This window comes from Rhinolophus sinicus, linkage group LG09 (assembly GCF_036562045.2).
Source record: "Rhinolophus sinicus isolate RSC01 linkage group LG09, ASM3656204v1, whole genome shotgun sequence".
NCBI classification, from domain to species: domain Eukaryota; kingdom Metazoa; phylum Chordata; class Mammalia; order Chiroptera; family Rhinolophidae; genus Rhinolophus; species Rhinolophus sinicus.
The window spans coordinates 19,401,290-19,424,044 of record NC_133758.1 but is presented as its reverse complement, the minus strand read 5'-3'; the positions used below and the strand labels follow the sequence as shown (position 1 = coordinate 19,424,044).

Below are 22,755 nucleotides of genomic sequence, written 5' to 3'. Positions count from 1 at the left end.
AAGAGGCAAAAGGAAACCAAGAGCTGAGGCAGAGGGAGGGAGTCCACCTGTAAGTTGGCCTCATGAGGCTGAATTCAGCTCTCAGACCTGGACCCTTCACGGATGTGGAAAACCAGCGTCAGCCGTGGACACTTAAGATCCTGCCACGGCATGGCTCCCGCAGTGTCCATAGGCGTGTGCTGGGCTTGAGACAACCTGCTGGTTGGCAGATGCTGGAAGGGTTAGAAAAGGATGCGGGTGGAGGCCAAGGTCACAGGAGCAGAGTTACAACTCACGGAAGAAATCCGAAGATGCTCCCCCCTTGGGTCAGGCCAGTGACTTCAGTGTCATGCGCACAGCACGCCCACCTCCAGGGCCATGCTCCTGTTTACTAAGCCAAACCCCTGCAGCAGGAAAGCCCACTCCCGTGCTCGGCTCATCTCAGTACCACTGTCCAGGCTCACCTGAAGTCTGTCCTTTTCTCTGAAGGCTTTCCTGGAATCCCTCACAGTTAAGCTCTTACATGTACACGACCTAATACTGCTCATCACTGGTTTTTGTGTATTTTCTTGTAACCACAAACTAAGCTTGCAAACTAAGCTTATTGGGTTTAAGGACTAGGCCTTACTGTTTTGTTTTGTTTCTTTTAGAAGGTTTTTTTTTTTTTTTTTTTTTTTTTTTTAAATTGGGGAATATTGGGGAACAGTGTATTTTTCTAGGATGTCAAGTCGTTGTTTTTTTCAATCTAGCTGTGCGGGGTGCAGCTCACTGGCCCATGTGGGACTCGAACCAGCAACCTTGTTGTTAATAGCTCGTGCTCTAACCAACTGAGCTATCTGGCTGCCCCCTGTTTTCTTTCCTGTCCCTCAAAGAACTAAGGATTAGGTTCTGGCCACACATTGGGTAAGTACCTAGTGGTTGAACTATACAGTACTAATCTCTGCCTCCTCCAAATTTAAATTTAGATTTAGAGGTTCCAATACACTAAGAATTCTGAAGGCCAGTCCCTTACAGTATCTTTAGAGACGGCTTCCAAAGTGAAAAAGCATCATCTTGTTTTGTTGGAAACAGTCACTGTAACCACCATTGAAACTGTCAAGGGTGGTGGTAACTCTGCCAATGGGGAAGTGCTCCCTCCTCTGTCACCCGGGACTCCACTGCACACACTCACTCATTCCTCACTGGGTCACCAACGGACTTGCCCTTCATTTACACGGTACATTTGGATCAGGCAGGACTGGCGGTGACCCTTGCATTAGCCACTTAAAAAGAGCTTTGTTTAGTAAATTAATAAAATCTGTGCCATAAGGAAAATGCTTACACAGTTGAGAACACATTTCTCCAATACTTCATAAGCAAACAGATTTTCTTCAATATTCAATTTGGTATAACTAGTATCGACTATCCAGTGCTCAGTGCCATAGGAAATTCAAGCAAAAAAACCTTTGTCTTGAAGGAAGCTATTAATTGTGTTGAGCACACAAAGTAAAATAGATCTAATTCAGCATTTTTTTATAAATATGGTTTTATATTTGTCTTTCAGCATCCTGTGTTTATAAACACTGAGTATAGGGGAAGGCAGGGGTCAGCCTGGCAGGGCTGTCAGGAGACAGCGGTAGAGGACAGGGACACAGCGGACCCAGGACTGGCAGGACTAGGGCAGACAGAGCACAAAGGGTGGGGCTGGGATGAGAAGCCCCCTAAGTCAACACTTACACTTGCTGGTCTCAACATCATCTTGTCTTGACAAAGAAATTGGGCTCCTGCTAGAAGACGCCGTCATCCTACACATTCACTAATTCAGACTGGCACGAATCAGTGAGGACGGTCGTGTGTATACGTATTTCCTGACGAGGGTCGGTCTCCCTTCACACCATGACCCTCAACTGAAAATAACTAGTCCAGCAGGAGTTCACAACAACTAGATTCTCAGCTAAGACTAACAGCGAACGCTCACTGTGCTTATTATTTGCGAGGCAGTTTTCTAAACATTTTCGATGTACCAACTCATTCAATCCTCACAATAACCCTATGAGTTAGGCACTGTGTTTATTCACATTTTACAGACCAGGAAGCTAAGACAGAACAGCTCGGTAAGTTGCCCAAGGACAGGGCTGGGAACTACCCAGCAGAGCTGTGGTTCAAACCAGGACAGGCTAGCTCTCCCTATTGTGCTCTCTTGCCTGACGACAGAGTTTTAAGGGCAGTCAGGAAAGCAGGGTTAGGCACTTATCTCCAAATATCTTCCCACAAAAGTAGATTTAAAACAGGCATTAGATAAAGAAAGCGCGTCTTGTATTTTGTTAAAATCTAGATCGTGGCTATCAGCTCTGGAATATGCAGTGCATCGAATCCTTTAAAAAAAGAATGTACAAGCGTCTATACTCTCTTCTCAAAGTCACGTGAAGAGGGCACTGAGCCAGGAGCCTGGATGCCAGTTCTGCCCTAATCTGGGCAGGACTGTCCCTCAGAGGCCTAACCCTCTGACCTGTTCTGCTGGTCACTGGTCAATCAAAACGTGAAGGTCCCATCTACAGGAAATGTCCAGAATCGGCAAATCTATAGACACAGGAAGTAGATTCCTGGCTGCCTAGAGCTGTGGGGGAGTTCGGAGCGACTGCCAAAGGGCTTCTTTACAGGGGATGAAAACGTTCTAACCACGATTGTAGTGCTGCCCGTCGACTCCGTGAAAACACTAAAACCCATTGACTTGCATATTTTAAATGAGTGAATTGGATGGTATGTTAATTATACCTCAGTAAAGCTGTTAAAATACACTAAACCCGATTTAAAATAAAACAGAATGGGGGCAGGGAGAGAAAGTCCCTGGGCCTACTCTTCCCCGACGGCCTGGGGCGCAGGACAGCTTTTCACCCAGGGGCTTCAGCTGGGGCCAAAGCGCGCCCCCAGTACAACAGCCGCAGGAGATGACTAATAAGGGCTTCAGAACCAGCTCTCCCATCTCTGCTTCCTGTCCCTGTCTTCTTGGGGCACTGCCACCAATGACTGCGTCCCCGGTCACGCACTCGCTGTCTCATTTCATCCCATACCTTGTGGGCCCCCGGATGCCGTGTACCACCGCTGACTTCTCAAAACACCAGTCAAGCCCCCGACCCCTCGGGGCCCCCCTTGCCATCACAGAAGGCTGGCTGGGCCCCCAGGACTCTGCTTTCCTAACAGCTGTCTAGGTGGCAATGGCTTCTTCCTCCCCACCTGTCAGCCATCCTCTATGCCAGTCCCAGGACTTTAGTTTTCCACCTTCACAAAATACCCCACTGTGTGCTCAGCGAAACAATTCTGGACTAACCCAAGCACCCCTCCTGTCCTTTCCCACACCTGGCTGGCTGGCTAGTATCACAAATCAACTCCTCTTCCCTTAATTAAGTCCTGCTGATCACTTAGTATAAGTTAGTACTGCTGCCACCAAATAATCAAATTTCACTGTGACAGTCACTTGTATGGATTAAGACACTGCACCCAGATCTACTCTGAGAGTTGGCCCTGACAACAGCTGTATCTTAATTTATGGTCTTTGACCTCAGCAAACAAATTTATGTACTCTGCTGCCGTGTTTCCCGAAAATAAGACCTAGCCAGACAATCAGCTCAAATGCATCTTTTGGAGCCAAAATTCATATAAGACCAGGTATTATATTATTTTTATACCCGGTCTTATAGTAAAATAAGACCCTATATTATATTATATATTATACATTATACATTTTATATTTTATATTATATTTCATATTTTATATGATATGATATGATACACCCGGTCTTATAGTAAAATAAGACTGGATCTTATATTAATTTTTGCTCCAAAAGACACATTAGAGCTGATGGTCTGGCTAGGTCGTATTTTCAGGGGAACATGGCATTTCTCTTCCCTGCTTATAGGACAGCCATTCCCCATTGTCCTCCCTTCTCCTGGAGCTTCTAACCCTACCTGCCACCTCTAAGCTGGCGCCTCGTTTCCTCCCTCACAGCAAAAGGCTGTTAAGCAGGAAACCTCAAATTCCTGCTCTTGGTCCTGAAGCTCACATTCCTCCACAGTGGCGACCCCCGCTCCTACCCTCCTCACCGGGAGAAGTGCTTCTCTCCTAGCCAGCATCCTCTCCACCCACCCCCTGCTTCCTGGGTACCACCCATCTTCCCTCTCTCCCCAAATCCTGTTGATCACGCCTCTCTTTTCCTCGCTCTCACCTCTTCCTTTTAACAGCCAAGCCTCCACAAGGGGATTCAAACTTGCCATTTCTACCGCCTCACCTCCTGTTCGCTCAAGTAACTGAAATTGGGCTTCTGCCCAGACAAATCCCTGAAAACTGCTCTAAGCAGCAACTCGCTGCCAAATGTGGTGGCCCCCTGAGGCCCTCACCGCTGATCTCCTTCCTGAACCCTCTCCTCCTCCCCTCAAGCCTTCGTCTTCTCCCGCCCAGACAACTGTAATGCTGCCACTGCTCTTCTTATTCCAGGTTCTCCCTCCAACTCCGCTTTCACACCATCGCCAGAGAGCTCTGTTGGAAAATGAGTCACATCTGATCACATCTCTCCCCTGCTTCACACCCTTCAATCCCCAAAGCCTTTAGTCAAGTCCAAATGCCTCCTCTGCGCAGGCAGAGTGCCTCCCTTCCTTGGATGGTTCCTGCTTCCCACCTTCACCTGCCACCACCATGGGCTCTGGAAAAATCAGACCATTTCAGGTTTTATAAACGTGCCATGTCCTTTGCCCAGGACACCCCTCCACTCACGACTTCTCTGCCTAAACCGCCCTTTGGGGGACGCTTCCTCAGCCATCCCCTCCTCAGTGTTTCCACCTCCCTAACATCACAGGTGATGATTTCAGTGCTTGCCTGACCTCCATGGAGGAGGGTTGCAGGGCAGAGGGTCAGTCACTTATGCAGGAACGTGGGGTTTGTTAGGTGGATGAATGAGTAGACATGGGAAAGCCATTTTACCTCCCTCCATCACAGGTCTCAAACCTGCTCACAGATGTGCCAGACAAGGAGACCTCGGGGGCAATTTCTTATAAAACCATGAACCCTTGCTCTTAACACACAGTACGTCTCCTGAGAGCAGGCCCAGGGAAGGAAACAGAAGGGTGTTCCCCTCCCCTCCGTCTTCAGCCCGCTTTCACTCCACTGTCACAAGAATAGTATATTAATTCAGAAGGTCCGTCCCAGTCAGCTCTCCAGGCTGAATTCCATGAAAACAACAGAACCCCAATTGCACAGGGCAGAGCTTGCGTCCCACTCTCAGGCCTGCTTCTGTGGGCCCCTAACACCTTTCCAACCTGATACAGCGGTCGAGGTATCATTTTCTGAAAATTCCTGCTAAAATGCAAACTATGTCACTTATGAGGAAACATGCACTGACCTCTCATCTCTTATCAGCCCGGGCTCTTATGTTCCTCCAGTAGGGAGGGTACTGGTGACTGGGACACAGGGAGGGCAGGACACGCCTGGTCTGAACAGGCTTGGATGTGGCTTAGGCCATGCAGCCCCCACAGCGGCCTTAGAGAGCACTGGGGTAGGAGTTTTGTTAAGAGCAGCCTGAAGTTAACATTTCCTATAAGCAAGCAGCCTCTTGCCTGCCCCTTAGTTACTGCGAAGCAGCTGTAGTCTGTGGCTTGGTCTGGGTCTGACTATAAATCCTTGACTGCAAAGCGTCCTTTCCACCTGACGGAACAGGGAGCAGTTTAATATCCTGGTCCCCATGCCTTGTCTGCAGTTTCCAGTGCCAATCACAGGCTCTGGGGAGAGCTACCTTGGGTGCTGCCCCTTTAAATCCCTGGCCACCTCATCACCATGTTTCTAATTTAAATCCCAGCTCACTGGCCCTGCCTGCCACTGGGTGTCACAGACAGGAAAAGTGATTTCCCAATGGTTGCTTTTATACTATGAGTCTAATTCTTCATCTGGTGTTGTGTCCTGTCACACGTGGGACACAGAACCCAATTCTTCACAGTGCGATCTCATTATTCTTTCTCACCCTGCAGAATGTATCTGAGAAACAGGAGGAAAGGAACGTGGCTGAGGCAGCAACCCAGTCCAAGCGCACCGGTCCTGAGGGCCCAAGGCGACCAGCTGCGACCAAGTCCATGGGATTCCTGACCCGCTTTGGTTCAGAGCCATGGGCACTTCCGGAAAGCTTCAGCAGTCCACTCTATTTTCTAAAGCCACAGTTATTGTGGTATAATTTCCCTACAGCAAAATGCACCCTTTTAAAAGTGTATAGTTCCATGAGTTTTGACAAATGTAGTAACACTTACTGGTTTAAAATCCACCTGTTACTAGAAGCTGCCATCACCTTACACTGAATCGCTCTGAATTCCCAGAGCAATTAAATCTGGTAGAAAAAGATTTCACATCAGGATTTTTGTATTACTCCTTAATTTGCTGTTCCACGTGACTCCCTTGCTCCCCTTACGACCTAGGCCCCCAGTGAGTTTAAACACGTCACAGCACTACCCCGTCTCTCAACGCTCCGAGCCCCCAGCAGCTTGATTAGCAGGAACTCCGGGCTGTCCTCACACCTGCCCTGCTACGGAGCCTTCGGGAGGAAAAAGCAAGGAGACCCAACAGAGGATCAGAGTGGCTGCACGTAGCTCGGCAGCCGGCGTTGGCACCCCTGTCCTCGATTCTATTTAGCTGTCACCCTGCTGCCCTTGGGCTGCGGCCCACGCCTCTTCCAGCTCTGGGACCCTGGCCCCCAAACTCGGCCTGTTCCTGCCTCAGCCCTCCCTTGGCCCTACCCCCACTCACCCAGGTGGACCATCCTCTCCCTCCTCCCTTGCTGCTCAGCAGGGATCCATTCCTCCTGTTCTGAGGCCTTTTCCTCAAGACCAAACAAACAGGAGGTGCCTAGTACATTCTAGGTGTCTGCGAAATTGGGCTACAGGAGTTTGAAACCCACACAGTCTTAAACTGAAATCACCCGATTTTACAAATCTGACCCAAACAGATGACTCCTTAGAGCATAAGCAGAGATCGTCCATAGGGACACAGTTGGATTTTTCTTCCTGTAGCTTCTTGGAGGTAAAGCAGATTCCATCAGGGATGCCCCAGGCAGGGTGCACTCAGTGGGGAGCCTGAGAACAGGAGGGTCTGGGGCCCCAGCTGCACGGGAATATCCACGGCTGCACCGTCTAGGCATTTGGAGCGGTTACTTTCCTAATTGCTGAATATCTGCCCCATGGGCCCTCCTGGGACTGCTGCCTACTGCTCTGTCACCTGCTAAGAGTCGTTCCCCCATCGCTCCCCAGCCCTGCACTGCCCTGGGCTTCCCCTCAGTGGCTTGTGTCCCACCCTCTGGACAGCAGTCTGAGGTCTCTGCACCTGTGTCCCCACCGCTCTGACTTGACATGCCTGTGACGTGTTCCCTTGGGTAGTGGCACCTCTCAGACCCTCAAATCACAAGCCAAAACAAACCCACAGCAGCCCTCCTTTGCTTGCTAAAGGCTTAATCATTGAAAGTCGTCAGGCAGCTGCTCAAATCGCAGGGGCAACCATCCTGGGGCACTCAGGTGTCTTCATGAGCGGTGTGCATACATGGGAAGAAAGAGGCCATGCCCTGAGGGTGACGGTTTATGTCCCAGTGAGTGCTTCATGACAGAACCGGGTGGATCAGTACAAGACAGTCTGCCTGCCTCACGTGTTCCTCAGAGCTGGGGGACCTTGCCTGCACCCCTGGGGAGGGGATGTGGTCCTCAGAGCTGCGGGGACCTTGCCTGCACCCCTGGGGAGGGGAGTGAAGTGCTGCAGTCCTCCTGGAGCCAGGCCTGCGGGAGCTATGCGGGCTCGGCAGCCTGGAGGCGTGCACAGGACACAAGAACACGGTGTTGCCTTTGGGTTGAGGATGTGGAGCTGGAGGAAATGGGTGGTGGACAGACTCACAAGAGACTGGGGGAGGGACAGCGTTTCCGTGGAGCGTGGGAAGGGAGCTGTTGGCAGGGGACACTGAACCAAGAGGGTGAGCGAGTGGTGAACACCAGGAGTGAGGGCAGGGCCTGGGCTTTGACTTTGGTGACTTAGCCTGTGCCACTTGATGCAGGAACACTTGTCCTATCAGCTTTACTGCAGCCTCACAGGTGGAGCAAGCCCAGGCACACTCCTTCCACACGGAGGAATCACCTCTGCCTGGATCTAACTCAGGACAAAGCCCATGGCTCTGCAGAAATGCTGAAAACCATTAGGAGAAAAATGCGCAAGCTGTGGACCTCAGCAAATTTTCACTCTGTCTTCTGTTCTAGTAATCTTCCCTTTTCCTTTTCACAGACAAGGAAACTAGGAGAGCCCTCTGGAAAGGGATCTCCTCCTCCTCCCAAATCATCAAGCCACACGCTACCCTTTACAGGCAAGATGCAGGAGACCAGAAAGTATAAGCGACTGCGTTCTTCCCTTTCAATACCAAGAACCGTGTGGTTCCTACCCTTTTGATTAGTGTTTCCATCACTGGAGGAACTGGTACACATTCAGCTCCTTATCAGCAACCACCAAACAGGGAGACATTTTGAAGCTCGTCAGATCCAAGCCCCACCCATTCATAGAGTAGGAAACCAAAGGCCACGAAAGTTAGGTGACTGATAGCACCCAGAACCCCCCCACCCCACACGCCCAGGCTGCCTGGTTCTCTCCATGCTGGTAACCCAGGCCTCTGCCTGTCCCATCAGGTAGAGGCCACAGAAAGCCAGATGGGAAATCTAAGGCTCTCACCTGCCACCAAGCCATGCAGCTCTACTACTCGCACGCCATCTGGCACAGCAAAGACGGGATCGTCTAGACGTTGGGGTCCTTCTCTGAGCACCTAGGACCTCTGTGGCATAGGGTCCACACCACCATCGTATCATACCAATCATGCCACGTAACCTCCTTGCCAGTCACATTACCTTCTAGTACGCAGGATGGACACCAGTGCTTCGCTCAGCACACTCAGGGCTGGCTAATGACAGATGCGACTCTAGCTCTGGGATCTCACACGTTGCCTGCATCACACCGATGTCCTCTGCCCCCACCTCAAGCTTAGAGCTGACCTCATTCAAAGGGAGCGTCAGCGTTTTTACCTTACATTCTTCGTCCAACAGGTCCAGGATGCCCAGCTTAGCTTCTATGAGGTCGATACAAGGCTGGTTGTCATAAAAATCAATCAGCGTCCAAGGGATCTGCTCCTTCATGTATTCTTCTTGCTCCAGTTTGAATACGTGCTAGGGAAAGACGTGAAAGGTCAAGGTTAGCGAATGGCACGCCCACCTCAACATTCGCCTCCCCCGAACTTCAACCACGTGAGTCTGCGTCCTGGAGGCTGGTGCACACCCACCATAAGAGGTCTGGGCACTGAGTCACAGTCATGATTGCAGAAAAGCTCAATTAGGGGATCCTCACTCCCAGGTGAACCCCTCTTTAGGACATCGTAGTACTCACCTGTGATGTCATACCCCAGCCAATCACAAGCAGCCTCCTAGCTGGCTTCCAATTGCTCCAATACCCCAGGAGCCCCGGCTCAGGAGGCGTGGGCGTCAGAGCCAAGGGGAGGGTCATTTACCCTCTTAACCCCGTGGCCCCATTCAGACCTCCTCCTGAGCAGCAGGGAGCGCCTTTCTAAAGCTGGAGTGCCACCAGGAAGCCAAGGGAAGGTCAGGGCAGAGTCAGAACCCACTGACCCTGGGTGGAAGAGAAGGGGCCCAGGCCATTGCTGTCAGGAACAGAGAGAGGTCGCCCCACCCCGACACCCCAGGTCGGGAACTGAGCCTACCGAGTTAAACTGCTGCTGGAGCTTCTCATTTGCATAGTTGATACAAAACTGCTCAAAGCTGTTTACTTCAAACGTCTCAAACCTGCAGAAGAGACAAAAGAGAGGACAACTTAAGAGACATTTCCTTCTACTGAAGGAATCACTGGGACTTCAACCAGGGTGCCCTCGCCCTCTCTGCTCCCATCCAGCTGTAGCCTTAACTCCAGCACACAGGTCCCGTTTTCTGCTCCTACGCCAGAGAGACCACTACTGCAGGTAGCAGCATGCAAGAGCCCTGTTAAATTAGCAGAGGAAGAATGCATTGTCTGGTTTCATAATTAGAAAAAGGACCAATAATTGGAGACCTTAGAAAAAGCCAATGTAAGAAAGTCACCCATGATCCTATCACTCATTACCCACCAGTTACACTATGGTAGGTTTCCTTTCAGACATATTACCTTTTTACACAAATTAGAATAACATGTAAAATTATACCTGTTTTTTATCATTTAACTTTCCATTGCACACGTGTCCCCATGCCATTGCTCTTCAAAAGCATCCGTTTTAATATCTGCCTCCTCACGCACTGCATGGACTGAACTGAGGATTGCACAGGGTGCCCAGGTGAGGGGACAAGTGGGGTTGAAATTTAGCGGGTACTCCCTCGCAAGTTTGGGAGGAGGTGGTCCCTCCAGAGGGGGTGCCCTTTTTCAATTCACACAAAGTGCCCCCCACACAGAAGAATCATAATTTAACCAATCCCCCATGGCAGGACATTTTGGTTCCTTTTCCGGTTTTTAGCTGCTATCAATGCTGTAACAAATAATGTCTACACATCTTTGAATTCATGATTCTTTTCGTAGGATGTTATTCTAGAAGGAAAATCACCATGTAAGAGTATGGTTTCTTAAAAGGTAGAAGCAAATTAACTTCCAGAAAGGTGGAACCATTTTATGCTACCACCCCACCCCCACCTCAGCCTCTCAATGTATGCAAGTCTTGTTCTCATAATGCTGGTTAAGGATGTTTTTTATGAAATTCATGTTTGAGTTCGAATTTACATACAATAAGATCCAGCAAATTTAATGGTGTATTTCAGTGAGTTTTCGACAAATGTGATACAGTGTGTGACCACCACCACAACCCACATCTACAACGTTTTCATCACTCGAGAAAGTTCCCGTGTGCTCCAGTCTCGACGTTCACCAAGAGAATTCAGATATCACAGCTTTTTGGTCCATACTGTATATTAACTTTTAAAGGTCTTTGGTGACTTACAACTTTGTGAATAATGTTATTTTAATTTTAATTTTTTTTTTTTGTTCACTAATGGAGTTCAACATTTTTCTGTATGTGGGAACTGGTCATCTCTACTTTGTGAATTGTCTGTGATCGTTGAAATATTTGTTGGGTTTTAACCTTGAAAATGAATGTGTTTCAGGGCAGCCAGATGGCTCAGTTAGAGCGCAAGCTCTTAACAAGGTTGCCGTTCAATTCCCACATGGGTTGGTGGGCTGCGCCCCCTGCAACTAAAGATTGAGAACGGCACCTGGACTTGGAGCTGAGCTGCGCCCTCCACAACTAGATTGAAGGACAACTACTTGGAGCTGATGGGCCCTGGAGAAACACACTGTTCCCCAATATTCCTAAAAACAACTTATGAAAAAAAAAATCTTACTCCTATATTTAAAAAAGAGTGTTTGAACTCTTTATATGAGGTCTGACAATTAAGTTCGTGAACTTGTTGCAACGCTATTGCTAAACCTTTTTTGATACCAGAGGGATTATTTATTATGAATTTGTACCAACTGGACAAACAGTTAACCAAGTTTACTATTTGGAAGTGCTGAAAAGGCTGCGTGAAAAAGTTAGGCAACCTGAACTTTTCGCCAACAATTCATGGCTCTTGCAGCACGACAATGCACCAGCTCACATGGCACTGTCTGTGAGGGAGTTTTTAGCCAGTAAACAAATAACTGTATTGGAACACCCTCCCTACTCACCTGATCAGGCCCCCAATGACTTCTTTCTTTACCCGAAAATAAAGGAAATACTGAAAGGAAGACATTTGGATGACATTCAGGACATCAAGGGTAATACAACAGCTCTGATGGCCATTCCAGAAAGAGTTCCAAAATTGCTTTGAAGGGTGGAATAGGCACTGGTAACGGTGTACAGCTTCCCAAGGGGGGTATTTGCAGGTGACTGTTGTGATATTCAGCAATGAGATATGTAGCACTTTTTCTAGGGATGAGTTCATGAACTTAATTGTCTGACCTCCTACTTTATAATATCAACACTGTTATTTACTGCTCAACTCAAATGTTTGCAAATGGCTGGATGGCTGTGGGGGTTCGGGAGGTGGAGTCCACCAAGAGGAGGCTGGGTAACGAGATGAGACCTGGCACTGCAGAGCCAGGCAGGGGTCCTGTCTGCAGGCCTTGTATGCTACACTGAGGAGTTTGGATTTTACCGGGGGCAGGGGGGAGAATTTGAAGGATTTAATGTTAAGAAATGACAATCAGATTTACATTTTAGAAACTGGCAAGAGGATGGAGAAAATTGTGATTGGAGGAGAAGGTGTGCAAGACGAAAGGCAGGAAATTGAGTAAGGTAGTAATTACTAGAGTAATAATCCAGGCAAGATCCAATCAGGGCTTGACTTAAAGTGGTGGAGGCCAATTAATGGAAAGGTTCTGAAGACACCGAGGAAGGTGGAAATGAGAGGACCTCCAATGACCATGGAAGTCTACAGGTGAGATTCACTTACACAACTGAATGTATGTGGTACAGCTCACCAAGCTGGGAACGTTGTAACAGCACCAGCAGCTTCAGCTAGAGAGGTGAGGAGCCATCTTGTACGCTGAGCAGTATCAGCAGCTAAGACAGTAAAAAGGAGCAGAAATCTACGAGGAAGAGGTAGCTTTCCTCATTCACAAAACAGGCTGAATGAGCTGACAGCAGCCCCATTAATGAATGCCAACAGCGTACCAGGCCCAAGTGCTTCATGAACTTACTCATTTAATGCCCACAAAAACCAAGAGTTCGGGTTTATTATTAATCCCATCCTACAATTGAAGAAACTACGGTATGGGGAGATTAAATAACCTGCCCCAAGTCAGAGAGTCAGTCGGCAGAAGAGCCAGTATTTGAACCCACAGAGTCTGGATTCTGGCACCACATTCTTAATTTTGAGAAGAGTGAAAGTTTCAATACAAAAAGGAGGAAGAGATGACCTGGAAGGGCTGCAGACAAGAATGGTAACTTCCCAGAAGAGGAGGTATTTGAGTGGATGGAGCGTGGTAACAGCAACGAGGGAACCTGGGGCTGGGGGTACAGGCTTCCATCTTCTCCACCACTTTAAATCTTCACCTCTCTCATTCTTCAGTATGGACAACGGCATGTTCTCAATATTACATAAAACGATGTCAGCCCTTCCAAATAGATTGTACTCTCTAATGACCACTCCCAAATAAAACTGTGGCACTGCCCATGGCAGGGGTTGGAGATGGTGGCGGTGGAGAGGTGGCATCCTATGCAGAGGGACCAGCAACAATAAATGCATCAGACACCCAATGGGGCCAGATCAGTGCCCAGAACATCAGACTCCTCCTCCTCCTCTGTATATACCTCCCTCCACCAAAGAATAAGACATGGAGAAGCAGAAAGCCATTTTGAGATCAAAGGAGTCAACTGCTCGCCAACAACCGCATTAAGGAATAGCCTTTGGTCATGCCCAGGTAAAAGAAGTAAGTCTAGTTTAATAAAACAAGATCAAAGACACCAAGTCCACGCTAGGGCTGCACTCCAAACCAGGCCGGAGGGAGGCAGTGTGTCTGCCGTCATTACCCTGGTTTGGGGCCCTCTCAGCCCAGATGGTGGTCCTACAGACCTGGTTATGCCGCTTAGAATCTCATTTCCTCCCCCACCAGCCCCTGCAACACAAGAGAGGTGGCAGACGCCAGCCAAGCCCCAGAGAAAATTTAATAAAACCAAGAAGGAAGACAAAAGAGCCACCCTAGCAACTGGCCAGATAATAGCAATTGGGTATGCTTGCAGGACTTGTACTGATAAAGGATTTAAATATCTCCATAGATAAAGGATTTAAATATCTCCCACTTATCATTTTTTAAAGGTTTACATTGGTAGCACTCCACAACGAATATTCTCATTAATTTGAGATGGCCTGAAATTACCTCATAATTTCTCTACAATATTATCTGGAAACAATTCCTCTGCCATCTAGCGTAATTACTGTAATGCCAGCAGGCCACGGATGAATGTGGGGTTTGGGTAGCTTGGGAAATATCTAAGATGACTGGCCTCAGAAAACAGTCAGGGAGATAGCACAACTTCTCTTTTACAATGGAACTATATTTGGAGTAATTCTTCCCATCAACAGAGACGACTTTTTAAAATAAACACAATGAATCAATTTAGAGTTCACAACATTAAAATGTTACAAAGAAATTTACATACTAGAGGGGATTGGATTTCCCCTGTAAAACCAATGTTGAGACTATTTAGACCAGAATCCTTGGGTGGGAGGAAGGTCAAAACATAGAATAAGATTTGATGCTGGGCTGGCCCAGTGGCTCAGGTGGTTGGAGCACCGTGCTCCTAACGCCAAGGTCGCCTTTTTGATTCCCACATGGGCCAGCGAGCTGCGCCCTCTACAGCTAAGATTGTGAACAGCTCTCCCTGGAGCTGGGATGCTGTGAGCAGCCGGAGGTTGGCGTGAGCTGCCGTGGGCTGCTGTGCGCCACCATGAGCGGCAGGCAGCCGGCGAGAGCTGCCATGAGCTGCTGTGAGCAGCCAACTGGCGACCGACTGCCCCAGCCGGGGAGAGCAGAAGGCTCATAACACCAGCATGGGCCAGGGAGCTGTGTCCTACACAACTAGACTGAGAAACGGCTTGAACCGTTGTGGCGTGGGGAGACGGAAGAAAGAGGAAGGAAAAAAAAAAGACTTGACGCTGAGGCCTGAGATCTGTACTTGTTGCCGTATAATGCTCACCCCTTCTTCGACTTCCTCCTACCTTCAAAATGTAGAAAAGGATACAATTTCCTTCTACTTCATTCTACCCCAATTTTAAGGTGTGGTAAAGGCCACAAATGCCTCTAAAAATAAGGCAGTGTTTGTTGGAAAGTGAAACTGCAATAAAAAGAAGTCAACCAGTCACTCTGGAGGTTAATTATCAACCTCTATGAATCTCCCACTTCAGAGCAGAGAGGCAATGAGATGCTTTGAAGTTTTGGAAACAGTCCTTCCTCTAGAACACGGGTCAAAGGAACAGGAATCTCTTAGCCCAGCCTTATCTTTCTATTTTATCGAGACCATTCTCAACCATTCCACTGAAGGTTGCATGAGAAGACAGGGAATATACGTTAGATATACTAGGTTGGTGCAAAAGTAATTGTGGTTTTAAAGGTTAAAAAAATAATTGCAAAAACCGCAATTACTTTTGCACCAACCTAACAGAGTTTCTAAATAATGATTATGAAAAGTCAAAACAATAATGTGGGGAGATTTCCTCTAGACAAGTCTTTAAAAACAGGGCTTTCATGTGTTGGGCTCAGAGAAATGGGTTAACCATCCTCTCAAGGTCTCTTTCCCTACTGTAGCCCCTGAAGTCCCACCAGGGCACCGTGTGGGCTGTTAGGAAGGCTAGTCCTTCTGATCTTTTTCCTCACAATCTCGGGATGGTGGCCATACTTGAGAATGGCAGGAATTTAATTCTGCTCATGTGTTTCTCCCCGTGCCTAGAGGTCCCCACACAGGACTTGTCCTTCAAGGAGGGCACAGCCCTGGGAATTACTCACATCCTAAGGCCAAGAATGGTTATTCTTCTGGAGGATTGAAGTCTATTCAGTTTGCAATGTGATCGAATTCCAGTCTCTCCTTTGTGCTGGAACTCCAATATGGAACAGGAAAATGCCTACCACGTGGTAACCTCAATCCATCAGTCAACTATCCCAAAAACTTTGAAAGCTACAGAGAAGAGCAAGTTATGACCCCTGCCCTAAAAAGCTATTAGGAAGACAACAGAAAACAGCGTATGAAACCTCCCAAGGAACAAAGATTTTTATGTGCTATAGGCTTTTAAAGAAGGGTCAGTTCATGAGGTTGCTGGCATAGACAGACAAATGGGACTTTATCTGAGCCTTAAGAGTATGTAGGGGTGTCTGGCTCTAGGCACACTCCGAAGGGTTGCGTTGGAGCAATTCTGGAAGGTCGAGCTTGACTTTAGAGTACTCTGAGTTACAAGGCTCTGCTGGGAAACTTGGAGATTCTAGGGCAAACCCAGTAGCCTCAGGTGATCTGCTAGATCTGAGAACATTGGGGCCAGCCGTGCATGTCCACCCTAAACAAGACACATCTAGGGATCTGCAGGGTTGTCCAAGGTTAGGCCACTGTTCACAGGCTGGAAGGTAAATGCAATCATTGACTTCTCCCCCTGCATTCTCTGTAAAACCTTTTCATATTGGTCAGAGAGGAGCGGCGTAGTCTTCTCTAAAAAACTAAATTGGGACTGTAAAATTATCTGTTACTCTATTTTGAAGAGTGAAATGAAGAAAACAAAACAAAGAAACCAAGAACAATTTCCATCAAAATAATGAAGGCAAAATTTCTTAAGTTTACTTAAAATATATCATTAAAGGCAACCTATGGAATGGTAGAAAATATTTGCAAATTATGTTTCTGATAAGGGGTTAATACCCAGAAGGTATAAGGAAATCCTACAACTCAACAACAAAAAACAAATAACTAAAAAATGATCAGAGGACTTTAACATTTCTCCAAAGAAGACCTACAAATAGTCAAGAATATGAAAAGATGATCGACATCATTAATCATTAGAGAAAAGTAAATCAAAGCCACAGTGAGATATCACCTTATGCCTATTAGGATGGGTACTACCAAAAAAATAGAAAGTAACAAACATTGGCAAGAATGTGGAGAAATTTGAATCCTAGTGCAACATTGGTAGGAATGTAAAATGGTGCAGCTACTATGGTAAACAATATGGAGGTTCCTTACAAAATTAAAACTAGGATTACAATATATTCCAGCAATCCCACTTCTGGGTATACATATCCAAAAAAATTAAAAGAAGAGATATTTGCACACACTTGTTCATTGCAGCATTATTTATAACAGCCAAAAGGTATAAGCAGTCCAAGCATCAACAAATGAATGGGTATTTTCTGGTCAAGATGGCAAGAGTAGGTAAATACTGTGCTTGCCTCCTTTTACGACCACATCAAAACTACAACTAAACTACAGAACAAGTATCACTGAGAATCACCTGAAGTCTAGCTGAACAGAAGTCCTATAAAGACACACAGAAGAAGCCACCTCAAGACTGGTAGGACGGGCAGAGATGCTGAACAGGCTGGTCCCACACCCACATGTGGCAGTTAAAAACTGGGAGGGATATCTTGACTGTGCAGGTCCCCCCAGAGGACTAAGGGGTCCCAGCGCCACACTGGGCTCCCCAATCCAGGGTTCCAGTGTCCGGAGGGAAGTCCCCACAACTTCAGGCTGTGAAAACCAGCAGAGTTTGTGACTAAGTGAGACAGAGGGGCTGCTGGAGTCCCTTGCATTCCTCTTAAAGTGACCATGCACAGACTTCATTACTGACAGACTCACTTGCTCTGAGCTCCAGCTCTGGGGCAGCAGCTTGAAAGGTACCAGGGACATATGAGGAGGAAACTGAGTTGTGTAGCTTCAGGGCAAGGTCTGGAAGGGCAGCTTTCTCCCAGGCAGAAGTCATTGTTCCTTTGTTGAGCCCTCCCCACTCTCAGGTGCAGACATGCAGATGCAGGCTGCAGCTGAACGTGGCCTGCAGGAGGGCTCCTCCCAGGAGGCCCTGGGATGGCCAGCTTTGGGCCCAGCCAGGGCACCACCCAGCTGCCTCTGAGGATGACACACCCAAAGGATTGGGCAGGCACCAAAACCATACTAAAGTGAATCCTGGTCCATAGGGTCAGCCCCTGCACACCAGCTCCTCCACTGCAGTCACAGCCAGTCCTCACATCCAATTAGCCTGAGGGTCAATTCCTCCCACTGATGTGCCAACAACAATGAAGGCTCAACTACAATAGGAGGGCACACACAACCTACACACACAAGGGGCACACCTGGAGCACCTAGCTCAGGTGACCAGGGAGACTGCACCACTGGGCCCCACAGGACACCTACTACATAAGGCCACTCTATTAAGACCAGGCGACATAGCAGCCCTACCTAATACACAGAAACAAACATAGGGAGGCAGCCAAAATGGAAAGACAAAGAAACATGTCCCAAATGAAAGAACAGAACAAAGCTACAGAAAAAGAACTAAACAAAATAGAGACAAGCAATCTACCAGATGCAGAGTTCAAAACATTGGTTATAAGGATGCTAGATGATCTTAATGGTCTTCAACAAAGAGATAGGAAACAAAAACAGATAGAAAACAAAAAAAGAACCTGTCAGAAATGAAGAATACAATAACTGAAATGAGGAATGCATTAGAGGGCATCAACAGATTAGACAACGTAGAGGATCAAATCAGTGATTTAGAAAATAAGGTAGCAGAAAACACCCAATCAGAACAACAAAAATAAAAAAGAATCCAAAGAAAAAGAGGATAGTTTAAGAGACCTTGGGGACAACATCAAGCACACCAACATTTGCATCATAGGGGTGTTAGAATGAGGAGAGAGAGCAAGGAATCGGAAACCTACTTGAAGAAATAATAATGGAAAACTTCCCTAACCTAGCAAAAGAAATAGACATACAAGCCCAGGAAGCATAGAGTCTCAAACAAGATGAACCCAAAGAGGCCCACATCAAGACACATCATAATTAAAACACCAAAGGTTAAAGACAAAGGGAGAATCTTAAAAGCAGCAAGAGAAAAGCAGTTAGTTATCTACAAGGGAACTCCCATAAGACTATCAGCTGATTTCTCAACAGAAACTTTGCAGGCCAGAAGAGACTGGCAGGAAATATTCAAAGTCATGAAAAGCAAGGACCTACAACCAATATTACTCTATCAGCAAAGCTATCATTTAGAATCTAAGGACAGATAAAAAGAGTTTCCCACAAGAAAATGCTGAAGGAGTTCATTACTACCAAATCAGTATTATAAGAAATGTTAGAGGACCTCTTTAAGGTGAAGAAAAAAATGGTTAAAAATATGAACAAAATGGCAATAACTATATATCTATTAACACTTACTTTAAATGTAAATGGATTAAATGCTCCAATCAAAAGACTGGGTGGCTGAATGGATGAGAAAACAAGACCCTTATATGCTGCCTACAAGAGACTCACTTCAGATCAAAAGACACACAGATTTAAAGTAAAGGAATGGAAAAAGCTAGTTCATGAAAATGGAAACAAATAAACAAAAACAAACAAAAAATAGCTGAGGTAGCAATACTTATACCAGACAAATCAGACTTTAAAATAAAAGCTATAACAAGAGACAAAAAAGGACCCAGTAATTTCACTTCTGGGTATTTATTCAAAGAAACCCAAACACTACTTCGAAGGGACATGTGCAGCCACATGTTCATTGCAGCATTGTTTACAATGGCCAAGATGTGGAGGCAGCCTGGGTGTCTGTTAGTGGATGAATGGATAAAGACGAGGTTGTATAAATGTATACATATACAATGGAATATTACCCAGCCATAAAAAAGAATAAAATCTTGCCATCTGCAACAACGCAGATGAAACTAGAGGGTATTATGCTAAGTGAAATAAGTCAGAGAAAGACAAATACCATGTGATTTCTAAAAAACAAAATAAACAAAACAGAAACAAACCCACAGGTATAGAGAGCATTTTGATGGTTGCCAGACAGGAGAGGGGTGTGGGTGAAAGAAGGGGAAAGGATTAAGAAGTATAAACAGCCATGGAGACATGAAATATTGCATAAGGAATATCGTTAATATTGTGATAACTGTGTATGGTGTCAGATGCGCACTAGATTTATCGGGGTGATCACTTTGTAAATTATATAAATGTCTAATTACCATGTTGTACATCTGAAACTAATATAATATTGTATGTTAACTGTAATTGAAAAACAACAAAATTATTAAAATATGAAAAAAACCCTAGGTGAATGGATAAACAAAAAAATGTGGTGTATTAATACAACGGAGTATTGTTCAGCTTTCAAAAACAAGGAAATCCTATCACATGCTCTAACTTGGATGAATCTTAAGGACATTATGCTAAATGAAGTAAGCCATTCACAAAAAGACAAATACTGTATGATTCCACTTATATGAAGTCTCTAAAGTAGTCAAACTCCCAGAAACAGACAGTAGAATGGCAGTTTCTGGGGGCTGGTGGGAAGAAAAATGTGATTTGTTCAATGGGTAGTTTCAGTTTTCCAACGTGAAAAAGCTCTGGCGATCTGTCACACAACAACGTGAAAATACTTATCATTACTGAACTGTATACTTGAAAATGGTTAAGATGGTAAATTTTATGCATTTTTGAAAAACACAATTTAAAAAATCATTAAAAAAACCACTTCATTAAAAAGCACTGAATAGAGTGGGATGCTAATTTGAAGTTAGGAAATACCACCAGAGACATAGAAAGTAACATGAGCGTTGAGAACGATACAAAATGCCAGCAGATCCTGTTTCCTGCTTCCTGGGGCCCAAACGTCCCTATCCTCCCTCTGCATCCTCCCCAAATGGTTCCTCAGCATAAGGCATCAACCTGTAACACTACCTTCCTCCAAAAGTCTCCTAGGCCAACCGTCCTCATCAAGAACAAGCTGGTCTTCGCCAAAGCCCCCTGCTACCTGGGCATTTTGGAGGCTCAAGTCAAAGACAAAGAAATGTGGATCTTTCCCATACTGAAGCCATTTATTTCTTGCTGCCTCAAGGAGCGGAGAGCAATACAGGATTATGGCTTCAATTAATCAAGCCTGGAGAGGCATGTGCTGGTTAATGCAACATGTAAAGGAAACCCCAGCCAAAAGCTGCCTGGCTCTTTCTTATTGATTTCCATCCCCTGCCTGGCAATACCCAGGCAGCAGCTTCACAGATCCTTAATTAAGGAAAGGACCTTGGCTTGCACTGGCTAAACTGCTCTGGGTGTTGCTTGCTTTGTACTTTTTTGGAGCTGGGATAGAGGAGCAAGGTGTAAGGAGGCCACCCTTTTAACAGGACACTGGATAGATGGTCTCTTTAGTGTTTGGTGGTCAGAGATTTGGGTTAAAAAAAAAACACCAAAATAAAAAATAATACTGGAGTTTTCTGCTGCCCTGGAGGATGACAGGCTCTTCAGAGAGAATAACTTCCCGTAAGTGTATCATAAAAAAACCTGAGGATAGAAATTAGTTTGAAATGGGCAGTGGTTAGAGAGGGCAAGAGAGGTCGAGTATCATGTGTGATACCCATTTCCAGATAATTGGAGGAGGATCACATTAATAAAAAAAAAGAAAAGATTCAGTGGGTTTCTGGAAGGCATCTGAAGTCCAGAGGAAATAAGGCAGAAAGACACCACGACTGGGAAAGGGAGATGACCATAAAGAGCTCAACATGAGTCATCTCAGATGTCCACCATTTTCTCCTGGCCCAGTGGCTCAGGCGGTTGGAATGCTGTGCTCCTAATGCCATGGTCGCCGGTTCAATTCCCACATGGGCCAGTGAGCTGCGCCCTCTACAGCTAAGATTGTGAACAATAGCTCTCCCTGGAGCTGGGCTGCTGTGAGCAGCCGGAGGTTGGCGTGAGCTGCTGTGCTACCGTGTGCTGCCAGGAGCGGCCGGCAGCCGGCGAGAACTGCCGTGAGCTGCTGTGAACAGCCAACCCGACTGCCTCATCAGGGGGTAGCGCAAGGCTCATAATACCAGCATGGGCCAGGGAGTTGTGTCCTACACAACTAGACTGAGAAACAATGGCATGAACCAGAGTTGGGGCGAGGTTGAAGAAAGGGGGGGAAATGATGTGACTAACCTGATAGGTCAGAAACAGTACCTCCCAGATTCAAGTCACCTGCTTTTCTGTGGTGAAGTGTTTGGTTTTAACTTCCTAGGAGTTCATTATATACCCTCTGACCAGAAAAAAGTGTCTCGGCCCATGGGAATTTATACAATGATTTCTTGGCCAACCAGAACTGCTGAGGAGCACGCACATGCATGTTCAGGGAATGTCTGTGAGTGCCTCCTCGGTAACAAATGGCCCAGGAACACAGCCAGCTTGGTAACTCTGAACCCACCTTGGACCTAACTTGCTCTTGAGCTCTGCCTTTCGGTGAACGTGGCACTGCCTCGAGCATACTGGAGGAGTAGTCACGCACCGCACTTCTCTCTCCAGGAGGAGAGTGATTCACTTTTGAAATATGACTTCTTTATGACACAGTTTGAAAAGGTAAATTAGCTTCTGAGACAGAACAAGGATTTAAAAAAGAGAAAGAGAAAACAGCATAGCATGCCTGGAAGGAAGTGCAAAGGGTAGGAAAATTCCCAAGCGGGCTCCATGTGGCCAGCCCCATGCTGCTTGGCCCTGCGATGGGACCCTGCTCTCACCGAAAGCTGTCAGATGTTCTCGAAGGAACCCACGGCCATTCTGAGATGAGGAAGACACACACGTTAGGAGTTGGCACCAGAAATGGAAACCTAAGGATCCCGACCCATCCACAGACAAATCTACCTTTCAAACCACAGACAAGCCTTCCGCGCAATCTATTTCTCCCCTTTGGGCAGTCACAGGACCGTAGAGAAGATACATTCAATTATAAGAATTAAATGACAAATATAAGTACGAAATCCAAGCTTGCACGAGCCCAGACGCAGTAGCACCAAGAACCCAATTCACAGAAGCCCCTCGCCAATGAGCAAAGCCTTTCCCTGGGGCTCCCTGGGAAGGGAGGAGCCGGTCTATTAAAACTCGAGGCGTTGCTGAGACAGTGTGCGATTATAATAGAACTGAAGCATGAGATTTTTATGGATCAGTGGCACTGAAGTCAAAATATTTCTACATGCTATTATCAACAGTGAGTCTGCATGTTAATCTTCCCAAATCGAAA

General features: G+C 46.5%; 1 protein-coding gene across 2 annotated transcripts in view; it reads right to left on the bottom strand.

Moving 5' to 3' along the window:
• Positions 1-22,755, bottom strand: part of MYO5B (myosin VB) — a 312,690-nt gene that overhangs the window by 97,447 nt on the left and 192,488 nt on the right. For both annotated transcript variants that reach the window (XM_019721483.2, XM_019721491.2), the window contains exons 11-12: positions 9,726-9,807; positions 9,037-9,177 (exon numbers count right to left, since the gene is read on the bottom strand). In XM_019721483.2, the coding sequence (XP_019577042.2) occupies positions 9,037-9,177; positions 9,726-9,807 (223 nt within the window). The remainder of the gene's footprint in view (positions 1-9,036; positions 9,178-9,725; positions 9,808-22,755) is intronic.